Here is a 16,771-nt window from a genome sequence, read left to right on the forward strand (position 1 = left end):
TCATAAATTAAAACAAGAATGATTAAAAACTCTAAAATATTCAGTTGGATCATACAGTTGAGCATGGTTTAGATCTGAACTCTAGAAGGACTGTAACATTTTGAAGTACAGATTTGATTTAGAATAATTCTTTCAAAGAATGTATTTTTTTTTTTTTTTTTTGTGAGGAAGATCAGCCCTGAGCTAACATCTGTCAATCCTCCTCTTTTTGCTGAGGAAGACTGGCCTGGGCTAACATCCGTGCCCATCTTCCTCTACTTTATATGGGATGCCACCACAGGATGGCTTGACAAGCGGTGCGTCGGTGCACGCCCGGGATCCGAACCAGCGAACCCCGGGCCGCTGCAGCGAAGCGTGCGCACTTAACGACTTGCGCCACCGGGCCGGCCCTAAAAGAATGTATTTTAAAATGCTTTTCCAATATTAGAAAACAAACTTTGGATTCTACTTCCAATTATACCAAATAACTTTCAATATACTGACCTCTGAATTTCAATTTGCAAAATTTACAAGTACTACCTTGCAGAAAGAACAAATATAATGATTAAGGACAAGAATACATGCTTCACTGCAAGGCACCATTTAAATACCAACATCTACAGAAGTGTCCTTCTGACAATCTATTACAAAAAATTAAAAAGCAAACTACATTTATAAAATAAATAGTTGGGTAAGTATTTACCTTACCAAAAAGTATGTCACCTAACAATGGGCTTCCTTATCAGAATAGCATTCTGAACTGGTTAGAAATTAGGAGTGTCTAATCCAAATGCTCACTGTATAGACGGGGCACCTGAGGACCAAAAGGTCATTGCCCCATTAAAATGTGGTTTTATTCATAAACAATTTAGATATATGTATGTAGAAAGGCAACTGATGAATAAAACAAGGAAGAATATTTAAAGTTCAGTGATAATCTACCATTTGAAATAATTTCAAAAAGAAATCACAAGACATAAAGTCTTTGGCAAACATATACCAAGGTTCCTGCCTAAGATGACTCTTAAAAAGCCATATGTTAGCACTGGTATGATCCCAAGTCTTTTTATTCAAGGAAGCTGCTTTCTAGTACATATGTTAAAGACAGCTGGTTCTCTTATATCTAGTTATGCTAATCAAACGGCTTAGCCATATAGTTTCAAAATACAAACATATCTTAATGATATAAGATTTCACTTAAATGCAATTTTCTCTTAGGTTTTTAAATAATAGGTTATTACCTAAATAATTTGAGACTAAATATTTGTTCACTTGGACTGGTTTTTTACACTCTGATAAATGCTTGCTTGCTCTGGATAACTCCCGAAAGGCTGTCAAGCAGTTGTATATGGAAATGTCAGTAACATGGGTTGCAAGAGTTCCAGAAGCAATTCAGATGGTGGAAGGGGCCGCCATCCAAACCCAGCAGAGTCACTCTTCACAATGCAAAGTGATTACCAATCATTCAGGAAACCAAATGGTTTCTACAATAGTAATTCTTCCTTTTGTCCAGAAATACAGTATACTAAGAAACAAAGAGGAAGAAAGATAACTAGTTTGGAAGAAGGCGAGGTATGGACAAGGATACCATTAAAGTAACCTTTCCAAAGCCAGCAGTCTACTCTTTCCTCTTGCTCTAAGAAATAAGCCTGACAATACTACAAAAAGATTTTTTTCAATCAGAGAAATTATATGTGGGAAACCGGCATTTAATTCATACTAAAAAGTGGCTTCAGAGTTGATCTATTAGTTTACAATTAAGGGAAAGAGTTCCAAGAAGTTTGGCTATTTCTTACACAAATAACCCAACAAGATCATATTCCTTACCCTGACAACTTGCCGAGTACTTGTGATGAAGGCTTTTCTTATACTCAACTCGGTTGCATCGAGATTGAATTTTCTAGGATTTGCTTCAACTATGCGTGGGTCAAAAAGTCAAGGGAAAGCAATTTCATCATCAAAAGCCTAACAAACAACATCATGCTAAACCAGAGAACCTCTCACAGACAAGCAATAAAATCCGGCCCCAAGTTTCTGAAAACGTAGTCAACTTGACTCAAATCATTCTCAAACTTTCTCTACCCACAGCTATACGAGGATCCTTACGCCCCACGGTGGAGATGACCTGCCAGGTTAAGAAACAGCCCTTGCTAACTGACTCACTACAAATCCGTGGCTGTCTGGCTACAGCTGAGCTGGGCTCTTCCAGACATCTGCTGGCACGTTGGATCTATTCTTTTTTGACTCTAGACCACCTCTGACAGCTTTTGCAAGCCTTTCTCATTTGCCATTCCAAACCATTCCACTTATGTCAAGAAACTAACCCTGCTTCTTAATCTAGAGGCTTCTTCAGTGAAGCCTCCCCTGATCTCCTCACGCCCAGCCTGGTCCTGTTGCCCCATGTCAGACACTCGCGTAGCTCTCTGTACTTTTCTCTGAGTCTTCAAGCACACATTTGTGCTATTATTTGATTAATGTCTGTTCCCCTGCCCCTTCGGGCCCCTCCCTAGCCCCCCCATCATAAATTCCATGAGGGTTGGTAGACTGTTTTGCTTATCGATCCAATCTCAGTAACCAGAAAACGTCCAGCATGTAGTACACTCAATAACTATTTGGTGAATGAATGATGAATATCTGTTAAAACTTTTGCCCTCTTTATCTCATAATTTCTGTCTCCCCCCATTTTTTTCTTCTCCCTCCTACCTCAAGGGGAGAGGTATCTCCCTGTAACTGGGCTTTTGATTCTACCTCCTCACATATTTTGTTCCACTAATTTTAGAATTTGAAAAGTACCTGGGGTCATCATGATTAATAGAAATTACGGACACTACACATCAACTGCATATGAACCTGTGCTGACTATGGAGTGACCCTGACAAAAGCTACTTTCCTTGATGTTTACCACACTTCGAAAAAAACAAAACAGAACTCAGAACATGCAAATGGCCTATCTTCAATCTAAAGTTTTGATTAAATGAGATTTTTCCAGTCGAAAACAAGGCCACATCATTCAAGTTTTACAGTTCTCTGGTTTGTCAGTCAGATCAGTGAACTTATTTAACATCAATAGCAAGACTTAGCATAACAGATCTGCTTTTCCTAAATGCAGTATCTTGGTACAAGATGCCCCTCCAATGGACAATGGCATCATAATATTACTTCCTCAACAGGAAAAAGACTATCTACCAAAGGATTTTCTTTTTTTTGTGTGTGAGGAAGACCAGCCCTGAGCTAACATCCACGCCAATCCTCCTCTTTTTGCTGAGGAAGACTGGCCCTGGGCTAACGTCTGTGCCCATCTTCCTCCACTTTATGTGGGACACTGCCACAGCATGGTCTGGCCTGACAAGCGATGCATCGGTGCGCGCCCAGGACCCGAACCTGGGCCGCCAGCAGCAGAGTGCGCACACTTAACCAATACGCCACGGGGCCAGTCCCCAAAGGATTTTCTTTTGATCTCTAATTACCAATGCATAACACTGGGCTGTATATACCTCTAGGTAATAATGACTGCTAACACTTTTACAGAAGCTCACTGTGTGTCAGCCACCATACTAAGCTCCTTACCTGTTAAACTTTCAGCAACCCTATGTGCTAGATACTGTTGTTGTCTTAACTTTCTACTGAAAAGGAAACTGACACACAGAGCAATGTGCCCAAAGTCACGCAGTCTAACTGGTGGACCCAGGACTTGAACAAGCAGTCTGACTCCAGGGTCCGAGCTCATAACCATTGCATTATGCTGCCTCTAAATTCAGGATTTGCCATGCACTGTGGAAGACTTTGGCTGCTCTACCTTAGCTTACTGGGCAATTATTTTAAGTGTCTCGTGGTACAAATAAGAGCAACACTGATCAATTATAAAAAGAAATGCCTAATCTATGTACTTGAGACAGCTGAATAAAAACCTGTTCATCTGTCTGTTTGCCCCAAATGGCACAGACCCCACAGAAAAGGATATTGATGGTTTCATCAAGGTCCTCTAGATCCCACTCTATGCTGCGGAGGTTGTTTCTCAGCTCGTTGGTGGTCCAGTCGATTTCTTCCCTCGTGGCCGTGGAGGGGTCCTGGAGGAGCTCTGTCCATCTCTGAAACAACCCCTGGGCAGTGTTGACTGCTTTCTGTACCTCCCTGGCATCAAGGTGAAGGGAAAGGAGAGAAATCAGACACCACATTCCATGAACAAGTTACCACATGACTTAAGTTAACACTTATGATCATACCCCACCCTCAGCAACCACCATTCCCAAAAGTGTTTTTAAGTCTTTATAGAAGGCTCTTCATGGACAAATATCAAAGTTCAAAACTTTAAAATAAGTCTGAGTATTATGTTCTCAGCTGATTTCAGAATAAAATAGCCATTATTTAAGCAGCTATAATATCAAGTTTGTTTGAGAAGGACAAAATTTGATTTTTCTCTGAAGAGACTATACTTAAAAGTAGTATAAGAAGAAATCCTACAAATTAACTAAAGGGTCATTAACATGCCCACATGCTGCCATGTGGTGTGACAGTAATTTATATTCAGATGAAAAAGTCCCAATACAGCTTTTCTTTGGGGCAGGGCCGGGGGGGATGCGGTATAAAAAAAAAGTGGAGGCAGGGTCACTCTTACACCGCCAGTGTTTTAGAGGTTATTTTAATCTGAGACATTTTTAAACCCAAAATCTCATTAGAAGATTTCCAAATAGTATTAGCTTTAACTATATCTACTTTCCTGGATTAAGCAATGCTGTAGAGCTGATTAGTGCGTTGTTTAGAGAGTGAGACCAGGCAACTAAGTGCTATGATCTAGTACGCTTTTAGATTAGATATAGTCACAAGGTTTTAAAAACTTTTCTCCCCACCGCTGGGCCAATACTCATCATCTAAATGTTATAATCCAACATTACTGCATATGAAAGCCAAAAAAGAGTCACTTGATAATCACATGGTCTCTCGTGTACAAAACAATAACCTTACTGCTCCCAAACTAAGAGACGTTTTGATCCTTCTACGATTTCTTAATCAGTTCCTCTGGGCATTCAATCGTGTTTACTGTTTGTAGCTTTAACACAGAATTTGCACGCATCCTCTTCCTTCTGACATTTCAAGTACCAGAAGAGAAAGCACTAATAAAAACAAAGAAAAGCGCCTCACTTTCCGTCTGTGGAATATCGATGAGAGCTATAAGGTTGAGTATTAAACAGAGAAGTTGCAATTGGGCCCAAGTTGAATAAATCATTGAGCTTTATGGCCAACAATGACTCTACCAAGGGAGGTTCATACTCAATTTATGGATTAGGCAAGTGCTCTCATCGTTGCTCTCACGTCAGCCTTTAGACTTTCAGTGCTAATGAGAAACTATTTGAGATAAACAGGGGAAGGGATGTAAATCCACTATCTTTACTCTTTATCGAGGTTTTTGGCTTATTTGGTGGAGAAAGAGGTACACATCTTCCCATAATATAAGGTACTTGGTTTATTTGTAAGTGTTGAATATGATCCACGGTAATGGAAGACAGTTAAAGAGGTATCTATAATGATATCTCATTTTAAAGAATATAAAATTTATCAATTCTGTAAAGTAAATATAAATTCTTTTTTGAGAACTAGAAGCCTCAGGCTAGGGCATACGATGTTCTCCACCGCCAGTACATGAACTATGATACTGGAATTAAATTTTCTTAAGTAGCGATTCATATACTTCTTTGGTCTCAGGACTCCTTTGCATTCTTCAAAATTACCTAAGATTCCAAAGAATTTAGATTGATGTGGGCTATAACTATTTACCATACTAGAAATTCAAACAGACATTTTAAAGAAATTTACCAATTTAAAAATTACAATGAATTTACCATATGCTAACACGTTTTTTGTAAAATAATAACTTCTAAAATAAAAACATTTAGTGAAGAGTGGCACTGTTGAACATTTTTATTTTTGAAAATCTCTTTAATATCCGGTTTAACAGAAGACAGTTGCATTCTCATATCTGCTTCTACATTCAGTCTGTTGACATATATTTTGGTTGAGTATAAGATGAAAATCCAGCCTCATATAGATATATAGTTGAAAAAGGGAGGAGATTTTGTTTTTTTATTGTGAGGAGATCAGCCCTGTGCTAACATCTGCCAATCCTCCTCTTTTTGCTGAGGAAGACTGGCCCTGAGCTAACATCCGTGCCCATCTTCCTCCACTTTACATGGGATGCCGCCACAGCATGGCTCTACAACCAGTGCATCGGTGCACGCCCAGGATCCGAACCGGAGAACCCCGGGCCGCTGCAGCGGAGCACAGGCACTTAACCACTTGCGTCACCGGGCCGGCCCCAAGGGAGGAGAATTTTAATCGTTTTTTCAGATAATTGTGGATAATCTTTTTTTGACACTAAACCAAAACAAGCGGCAGTTTCTTAGCGGTTAGTTGCAATGCAGAACCTGAAGCTGTATCAAAGCTTTGCGAACTCAGACGTGACCAATCCATTGCTCTACTTTGTATTCTGAATGGATTTTTATCCATGTATGATTTTATAACATCACATACTGGTCATTTGGAAAATATTAGTTTACTGAGTATCACAGATCTTCCAAATGCTGACTCCTTTCATTATACAATATCCAAAATCATATAATAATTTCACCACCAATCTCAATGGAAAAACTTAAGTATTGAGAATCTCCAAAATCATAGTAGTTGATATAAGCTTTCCAAAATTCTATTTTAAAAAAAAGTTTCTAATTTTATCATCAGCAAAAATATTGTCAGTTGTTTTCCATGAAGTGACAGGTTCACCTCATTCATTTTTAAGAAAATATCTCAAGGCCGGCCCCATGGCTTAGCGGTTAAGTGTGCGCACTCCGCTGCTGGCGGCCCGGGTTCGGATCCCGAGCGCGCACCGATGCACCGCTTCTCCGGCCATGCTGAGGCTGCGTCCCACATACAGCAACTAGAAGGATGTGCAGCTATGACATACAACTATCTACTGGGGCTTTGGGGAAGAAAAAAAAAAAAAAGGAGGAGGATTGACAATAGATGTTAGCTCAGAGCCGGTCTTCCTCAGCAAAAAAGAGGAGGATTAGCCTGGATGTTAGCTCAGGGCTGATCTTCCTCACCAAAAAAAAAAAAAAAAAAAAAAATCTCAAGTATTTTTTAGATAATTTTGAGATTTGAGAACATATGCAAGTCTCGATAACCAGTGTGTCAGTCATTCTTTCAAGTAAAGATGAGATCCTGTGCAGGGAAAAAAAGAGCTGTTTCAGCTGGCAACTCAATCACAGAAGTGCTTTTCCTGGAGACAACCACGCTATTTCACAAAATAGCAAACGTGCTTTATGCACACTCTCATTTTGTCACCTAGAATATTAAAATGTGTACTAAGGCAGAGAGAAAACATTTGTGAATCACATATCTGATTAATGACTTATGTCTAGAATATACTAAAAAACTCTCAAAACTTAACAAGAAAACAAATTCAACTTATAAATGGGCAAAAGATTTGAACAGTCACTTGACCAAAGAAGACACAGAGATGACAACTAAGCACATGAAAAAGATGCCCAATATCATTAGTCATTAGGAAAAAGCAAATGAAATCCACAATCAGATACCACTACGTACTTAGAACCGCTTAAAAAAGGAAACTGACAACGCCAAGTGCTGACCAGGTGGTGGAATAACTGGAACTCAGATGCTTTACTGGTGGGAAGGCAAAATGGTACAGCCACTTTGGAAAACAGTGTGCCTGTTTCTTAAAATTAAATGTACACTTACCACATGACCCAACAATTCCACTCCTAGGCGACACCAAAACTTATGTTCATACAACAACTTGCAAATTCTTATAGCAGCTTTAGTCATAATAGTCCAAAATTGAAAACACTCCAGTGTCCTTCAACTAATGAATGGACAAACTGTGGTACATCTACACAATGGAATACCACTCAGCCATAAGAAGGAACAAACTACTGATACATGCAACAATATGGACAAATCTCAAATGCATTATGCTAAGTGAAAGAAGCCAGACTTAGAAGTCCACATACTGTATGACTCCATTTATAGAACTCTATTTATTCTGGAGAAGGCAGAACTATAGTGACAGAAAACAAATCAGTAATTACCAGGTGCTGGGCATGGGGGCAGGGACAAGAAGGGACACAGAGAAACTTTTAGGGAAGATGGATCTGTCCTCTATCTTATTTGTGGAGGTGGTGGTTACATGACTACATGCATTTGTCAAATTTCACAAAACCATACACTAAAAAGGGTAAATTTTACTGTAGGTAAATTACAACTTTTAAAAAAATGAAGAAAAGTGTATTCGAGGATCAAGATTTGATAAAATTAATAATTTTTACTGTTTCATGAAGAACATTCTTAAGGGAATACAAGTCTTTTTTTCACTGTGAAGGAGGAATACAAGGACGGTTTGGTGCCACTGCCTCGATTTAGGCTACGGCACCAGCAGTTTTACCTGCCACAGCTTAGCACCATCAGTGTAAATATCAACACAATGAAAAAAGCAAATAACATCTGCGTATTATAAAAAGCGTTTTAAGCTGAGGGACTCTTTTGTGAAAGGATCTTGAGAACTTCTTGGGATCCAAGCATCACATTTTTAGAACCACAGCTCTTAAGACATTGGTTCTCAGATCTGACAGGGAGGAGGGGGGCACATGGGTGGATTCGATTCTAGTAGCACAGAGGGAAACCAAGGAGTCCTTAAGCATGCAAGAACTTCAGCGCGTTTCTGAAGAAGAAATGAAAGAAATGGCAGGAATTAGAAAAATGTTACAAAGCCATCCCAGAATAACATTCAACACCCCACAGGCCTGGCCAGTGAAGTGGCTTATTCCACTCTCAATCTCTTGTTTTTAAAAGCAGTGTCATTTTTCGTTTTCATTTAATAGTATAGGCATAAAGAAGGCAAAGTAGTCATTATTTTACGTTTCTAAGACAGGTGTTTTAAGGGATCACAAAGGTGGGAACTGTCAGCAATGGTTCAGATCTTGCAAGAAAAGCAAGAACCTGCAGTGTATCAAGTAATCATATTTTCAGAGTAGCTAAAGCCGCCCTTCAAAGTTTAAAACATCTCCCAACTTTTCTTCTTCCTGTATCATTTCAGCTTAGCACTAACCTGAAAAAGAATGTATGAATGGAAAGTAGAAAACAACGTGTGTCACAAACAAATCCTATTTTTAAGCCAAATATTAATGGTAACCAGAATTTCCTAAAGAACTGGGGATTTCTGAATAGTTTCAGAAGCCACAAGACACACCTAACAATGTGAGATTCTAACTAGTGAGACAACCCACTCAATTCAGAACCATTTGTAAACATCTGAACTAAATATTTAGAATCACTTGGCATTCCAAGTAAATAAATTAGTAGAACAAAGGAGAATATAATCATGTCATCTGTTTGAGATCTGAGGGTTTTAATGAGCGCGCGAGAGAAGAGCCCATTGAGTTTTCCTCACACTTTCTCAGGAAAGGCAAGGGAGCTGTTTCTGCATGAACTGGCTCGTTAGGCACTTCCCACACACACGCCCAGCACTGTCTGGCCCACACAGTTAGCCCATGTGAGCACTGCACCCTGGGAGGCACTCTGCACCCTGAGGGAGCAGCTGCAGCTGTGGACTCCTTAGGCAACAGCAGTCCACTTCTGTCTGTGGTCTCCAGAAATGTCAAAATCACAAGGCATTGCCTCTTTTTCCTGGTGAGTCTAGTTTAGCTATTTTCAGGTTTTTCTTCCAACAGTGTAACGGGAATGATTAAAGCCTGACACCCAGAACTTTCCAGGAGGAGCCAGGTATACCTTGAATTTTTGGAGCTCTTCAGCTTGGCAAACTTCTTGGTAAATAACAACCCGCTCACTGACAGCACTGGGAATCATGTCTGGCACCATTTCACTGAAAATCTGCTAATTACTTTCCTAGGAATTACAGGTTTAGCTCCTGACCCAGAGAAGTTTTTTTCAATTCCCTGAAGGAGAGGGATAGGTATCTCTAGAGCACTCAAGCAGATTTTCTGCTCCCACATCTGCTGCATATGCTTCCAAAGTCAGCTTTTCTTACACACTTCATGGGCAACAAGAGCTGCAGCATTGAAAATACTAAGATCAGGCTCTTCTCCCTCACTGTCCACCAAACGGTGCATCAAAATCATGGGACCTGTCATATCCTCGTGGACTGAACTCCCTATGAACACCACAATGAAAGTCCTTCACTGCAATCCACCCTCACGTCCATGGGACCACTTGTAATGCAGAGCTTCTTTCCCAGGAAGCAACTGTCAAAAATAAAAACAGTCCACATCTTTGAAAAATGTATCTTTTGGGCAAAAATAAAGTCATTCAAGCTATCAAAACTAGATTCGTCCATTCCTTATAAATAAAAAGTTGATACTGGCAGGACTAACCTAGGTTTTTTTTTTTTTTTTTTTGTGAGGAAGATCAGCCCTGAGCTAACATCCATGCCAATCCTCCTCTTTTTTTTTACTGAGGAAGACTGGCCCTGGGCTAACATCTGTGCCTATCTTCCTCCACTTTATATGGGACACCACCACAGCATGGCCTGACAAGCAGTGTGTCAGTGCGCGCCGGGGATCTGAACATGGGCCCGCCAGCAGCGGAGCACGTGCACTTAACCTCTACGCCACGGAGCCGGCCCCTAACCGAGTTTGTTTTTGAAGCCAGCCCAACACTAACCCCTTGTCATTGCTAGTTGAGCCTCTCCCATACAACATTCCAGTCTGTTCCACCATGGTGAAGGGCTCACCATCCCAATCAACTTCTAGGGCTACAGATGATACATCCAGATGTCCATGAAATCAGTTTTCTTATTTGGATCTAATGAAGTTTGTCAGTAAAACGGGAGGAAGGAGTATCTCAGCCATTAAGGAGCTTTTGTTCCCCAGAACCTGTCATTCACTTGCGCCAACAAGTTGCAGGATAATTGTAGCTGCAACCTCCATCATCCTTTTGAGTTCTCCTTTTTTCTTTGACCATGCTGGTAGACACTGAATTGGCATCTGTTCCAGTTACTGTGGTTGTGTAACAATTACTGCAAAACTTAGTGGTGTCAAACAACCGTTTACTATGTTCACGGATTCTATGGGTCAAGAATTGATACTGGACACAGAAGGGATGGTGTGTCCTTGCTTCACACTGTCTGGGGTCTCAGCTGAAAGACTCAATGGGCTGCGGCTGCAAGAGCAGGTGCTCTTCAGCAGTCTCTCTCTCTCTGTGTAGTCTTTCCACACGATCTCTCCAGCAGAGTGGCTTCAGCATAGCTGGACTTCTTACATGTTAGCTCAGGGCACCCTAGGCTTGTGTCTCAAGATAGAAAGATGCTGGTGGAAGCTATATTGGTTGTCTTTTATGACTTAACTTCAAGAGTCAAGCAATGACATTTCCACCTCATTCTATCAGCTCAGGCAGTTACAAAGGTCTACCCAGGTTCAAGGGAAAAAGGAAGGATGCTAGCTTGATAGAACGTCAGCTTCATAATTTAAGAAAAGCAAATGGGACAGGATGTATATTGGGGTGACCATCTTTGGAAAAATACAATCTGCCACAATATCTGTATCTGGGGCAGCACCTATTCTGCATGTCTCTTTACAGGGAGGCCCCCATTTCATTGTATAGAGAAGCTAGTAAAGGCAGATAGTTTCCATTTTAGTAATGAAACCTGAAAAACCCAGGTTATGTAAGTCTTTGCAACCACATTGCCCTCCTGCCCCACACTCCATCAAGCTCAGTCTACCACCCATCCCTCGGGCTAGGTAAGGGAGGAGCTCTTTTTCTGTTTGACTTCCACATTCACATCTTTTGTATTTAAGGGAAAAAACACACACACCTTTCACTTGCCATTCCAAATTCAACTGCCATTTCCAAATTCAACATCATTGTGACATCTTTTGCAATTACTCTTGTAGGGGAAAAAATGGTCTTTACGTAGTTACCTACAGTTATATACAATTTTTGACCTCAACCTTGTCCTGCTTCCATAACTCCTCTGGGATAGTACGACTGCCACCAATGACACTGCACATCAAAGTCATGAGTGGCTTGAACTCATCCTCATTTTCACTGTACTTGACACTACAACCCTCATATCTATTTTCTTGAAACTCTCACTTCCTTTTTTGTGTGTGACATTGCACACTTCTAGTTTTCTACCAGTTTTCTCTTTCCCCTTCCGCCACCTGGTCCCAATGTCTCTCAGCACTCTTTTTACAGCTTCTAGGTGCTCGTCAACACTCACAGGTTGAAAACATCCCTTTAAGCTGACGACTCCCCAACTGCATTTCCAACCCCTAACCACTTACCCAGGATTAATTCCTATATTTTTAGCTGCCTATAGGATTATTCCATTTGTCTAAAACCGAATTAGCCAGCCCTGGTGGTCGAGTGGTTAAGATTCGGCGCTCTCACCACCCGGGCCTGGGTTCATTTCCCAGTCAGGGAACGACACCACCCATCTGTCGGTTGTCATACTATGGTGGCTGCACGTTGCTGTGATGCTGAAAGCTATGCCACTGGTATTTCAAATACCAGCAGGGTCACCCATGGTGGACAGGTTTCAGCAGAGCTTCCAGACTAAGACAGACTAGCAAGAAGGACCTGGCCACTCATTTCCCAAAAAAGTGGCCATGAAAACCCTGTGACTGGCAGCGGAGCGTTGCCCCATACAGCGCCGGAAGGCGAGAGGATGGCGCAAAAAGACTGGACAGGGTTCCGCTCTGCTGTACACAGGGTCGCTGGGAGTCAGAATTGACTGACGGCACTAACAACAAAAAAGCAAACTAATCATATCCTCCCTACAGAAAAGTATTCAAACAAAAAGATAAAACAGAAAAAAAAATCTGCTTTAACTTCCCCATTTTAGTCAATAGTGCCACTAGTTTCCAAGATACGAAACTTGTCTAGACAAGCGTAATCTCTGACTCTTCCTCTTACTTCTCACCTTGCACAACCTCTACTTAAGCCCAATCACTGGAATTTAATTCTAGAAGGAACTTTCAAGATAACTAGTCTGCAATCACTGAACAAATTAGAGAACTGGGGCTCAGACATCTTGGCTGTTTGCCATAAATTCTTCCGACCTTGAGTACAAGGCACCTTCCACAACTAAGACCTGTTCAATCCCATCTTTGCTAAGCCTCCAGACCTAGCAAATCTATTTTCTTTGCCTCCAGACAAATCAATTTTCTCTGCAGAATCAGAAGACCTGGGTTTGAGTCCTGAACAGCTGTTTGACCACAGGCAAGCGAATAGTAACTGCTAGTTAAAACTGCCTCCTGATTAAGAATTGATGATAGGAAACAGATTAAATTTAAACTCCTCAGCTGGGTATTTCACGCTTCCTCTTTCCCCAAACTGACCAACTTTAATATCCAACCTGATTTCTCACTAAAACAAATTCTGTTTCAGTTGGCAAGTCATCTTCCCATCCTCCCTCTTCTCATTCCTGCTCCTAGACTCTGGCTCAGCTGCTTCCCCAGCCTGGGCAAGTCCTTACACCTCCACAAACGAAAAGCAGACATTCCTTTAAGGCCCAGACTGAGACCCTGCGTGCTTCACTAATGTGTCCTTGACCAACATTCTCCCTGTGGGTCTGTCCTTTTTTCCATCTCCACACCATCTCAACTCTATTCCAAAATCTTACACACAACGCATATTGTCTTTCACATGCACTCTTTCGCATATCTGCACAGCGTTCTCCAAACCAGGCTACAACTTCAGGAGCTAAATATAGTATTAGGCATTCAATAAATTTATAACAGATGCTTGCAAAGTTTTTTTTTTTTTTTACAATGAAACATCTGATTCTGATTTTAAAAAGAAGAAAAGGAGCTCTGACTTACATTCAATTTTACTGGACTAAAATTACTCTGCGAACAAGGATTAATTTTTTAACAGTGATTATACCAATGAAAAGTTTTCTCATCATTGTGAATAAAATGTATGATGCTTGCCTTCAAGGAGCTCATAATCTAGTGTTTAAAAGGCTGAACATAACAAGAGATGGTTAGAGAAGAATACAACATAACATAACCATCTTGCTCATCTGCTTACTTATGCCATTATTTCAACACTGATCCACGGCCAAGAACCTGGAAATAAAACTTTCCTTGTTCAGGCACACAACGCCTCCAAATGAGCAAAATGTGAAAGAGCCACAACATTAGTGCCTCTACCTGCAGGAGACGCCATACTCTCATATACCAATAGGCTCAATTTTGTGGTTTTCTTAGTGGCCCGTTCGATTAGAAGTTGTAAATTTTAAAAGCTTGCCAACAAGAGAGGGAAAAAACTACAGAACCAAAACAAAATGGGTTCACTCATCAAACACACACTGCATAAGTCCCTACTGAATACAAAGATGAAAATGACATGATTTGAATATGGCATTTTTCACCTGGCAAATTAGTAAAGATTTCTTTTCTTTCTTTTTTTTTTGTGAGGAAGATCAGCCCTGTGCTAACATCTGCCGATCCTCCTCTTTTTTTTTTTGCTGAGGAAGACTGGCCCTGGGCTAACATCCGTGCCCATCTTCCTCTAATTTATATGGGACGCTGCCACAGCATGGCTTGCCAAGCGGTGCGTCGGTCAGTGCGCGCCTGGGATCCGAACGGGTGAACCCTGGGCCGCCACAGTGCAGCGCGTGCACTTAACCGCTTGCGCCACCGGGCCAGCCCCTGTAAAGATTTCTTAAAATGAGAATCCCAGTTGTGGCAAGGGATCAAGGGAAATGGGCCCCTCAAACACTGGGGGTGGGGTTGGGGGGAGAGTGAAAATGGGAGTGTATTTCTGGAGGGCAATTTGGTAATATGCACCAAAAGCTTTGAAATGTGCATACTCTCCGAACTAGCAATTCTGTTACAGAAATACAGGCTATGGAAATAATCTGAAGCAGCAATAAAGACCTGTGACAAGTAGGCTTCCCACTGTATTAACTGTAATAGTGAAAAGTTAGGAACATCATAAATTTCCATCCAACTTGAAAAAGTTTAATACGTTTCATTTTCTTCATTTGTAAAATGATGACAATAGTACTAGTACCTACTTCACAAGGATTAAAAAAGAAGACAGTCCCTTTTAGGTCTTTAGCACTGAACCTGATATATAAAAAGAGATCAAAAACTGATGGACAGGGCCGGCCCGTGGCTTAGCGGTTAAGTGTGCGCGCTCCGCTACTGGCGGCCCGGGTTTGGATCCCGGGCGCGTGCCAACACACCGCTTCTCCGGCCATGCTGAGGCCGCGTCCCACATACAGTAACTAGAAGGATGTGCAACTGTGACATACAACTATCTACTGGGGCTTTGGGGGAAAAATAAATAAAATTATAAAAAAAAAAAACCTGATGAACAGTATTACATAAAACTATTAATAGAAACAAAGGTCAAAAAGACAAAAAAATTTTAACTATTTCTGGACGGTGGCATTTCAGTAAGTTTTTATTCTCTGTATATTTTTATTTCCTAAGTTGTCTAAAATAAGCATATATCAGTTTAACTTTATTTTAAATGTTACTCAAAAAGCGATAAGACATGGTCTCTCCTCTCAGAAAGGGTAGCCTGTTTGGATGGAAACACATTAACAGATATTTAAAAGGGGATGTTCACTGAGCACTTATTATGTGCCCCAAGCTGTGCCGGGCAATTTACATGCATAAACTCATTTAACCCTCCTAACCGATAAAGCAGGCATTTTTAAGCCCATTTTGGACATAAAGAAACAGGTTCAGAGAGGATATTAACTTGCCAAAAGTTACACCAAGTAACTGACACAAGTGAGATTCCAACCCTGGATCAGCCTGATCACCAAAGTCCAGTTCTTTCCACCAAACCTCACTGCCTCCCGAAGTCACATACAAAGAAAAATTACACGCAGAATATGCATTTCCTTTCCCTTTGCCCAGCTTATTCCTCTTACAGAACTCATCGCCACCGGACATACCATATATTGTTCACTGGTGACGGTCTGCCCCTAGAACGTAAGCTCCATAACGACACGCATGTTTGTTCACTGCCGTAGCCTCAGCTCCTGGCATGCAGAAAACACTCAATAAATATTTCAGAACAAAGGATTCTGAATAGAGAAATGCCCTGATCGTGTCTCTGCGGTCACGTCTGGTACCAGTGTGAAGAGACTGGCAGCAAGCAGGCTTGCTGAAGGAACTACTTACGAGAGTCCGGGTGGGAGAGGACGACGACAGGCACTAGGGCAGAGGAACTAAACTAGACAAGAGGAGAAGATTCGAGAGGTATCCAAGGACTGGCACTGATAGGACATGATGACCAAGTGGACATGGGACTGAAGGAGAGAGCCGAGTCAGGAGTGAAGAGGGATAAGAGGAGGAAGGACGGCAGGCCTTTGCGGGGAGAGGGGAGGAGGAGAAGAGTAGGTGAAGACATCCACCCCATAGGGTGGGGGATATGGAATAACGAGTAGAAAACACAGACTAGCACTCAAGAGAGAGCTGGGTCAGTGACTGGGCTGGGGATGTGCACAGATACAGAGGGAGACTGAAGCAATGGGAATCGTAAAGCTCACCCAGCGAGAACACACAGGAAAGGAGGACTAGACGGGCTACACTTAGGGATGGGTGAAGAGACAGAGGCAGGTCAGAGGTCATTCAGTAGAGCCAGGAGTTTCAGGGACCGAGTTCTTGTGGTGTAAATACCACTGTGAATGTCTGCGCCAGGTAGGGCCACCTTTGCCCTAAGAGCCCAGCTGCCCAGTTGTGGGCTTTTTCTCCTCTGTGTACTGGGATTCTGCTGTCAACAAGACATGGACAAGGCC

At 41.5% G+C, this 16,771-nt stretch overlaps 1 protein-coding gene across 1 annotated transcript in view; it reads right to left on the reverse strand.

The window, feature by feature from the left end:
• The window catches only part of STX6 (syntaxin 6), a 45,325-nt gene that overhangs the window by 24,709 nt on the left and 3,845 nt on the right, over nucleotides 1-16,771 (reverse strand). Inside the window, exons 2-3 of the mRNA XM_004424970.3 lie at nucleotides 3,941-4,110; nucleotides 1,807-1,901 (exon numbers count right to left, since the gene is read on the reverse strand). Coding sequence (XP_004425027.1) covers nucleotides 1,807-1,901; nucleotides 3,941-4,110 — 265 coding nt within the window. The remainder of the gene's footprint in view (nucleotides 1-1,806; nucleotides 1,902-3,940; nucleotides 4,111-16,771) is intronic.

This window comes from Ceratotherium simum, chromosome 2, assembly GCF_057802395.1.
Source record: "Ceratotherium simum simum isolate JZ-2026a chromosome 2, ASM5780239v1, whole genome shotgun sequence".
Classification (NCBI taxonomy): Eukaryota; Metazoa; Chordata; class Mammalia; order Perissodactyla; family Rhinocerotidae; genus Ceratotherium; species Ceratotherium simum.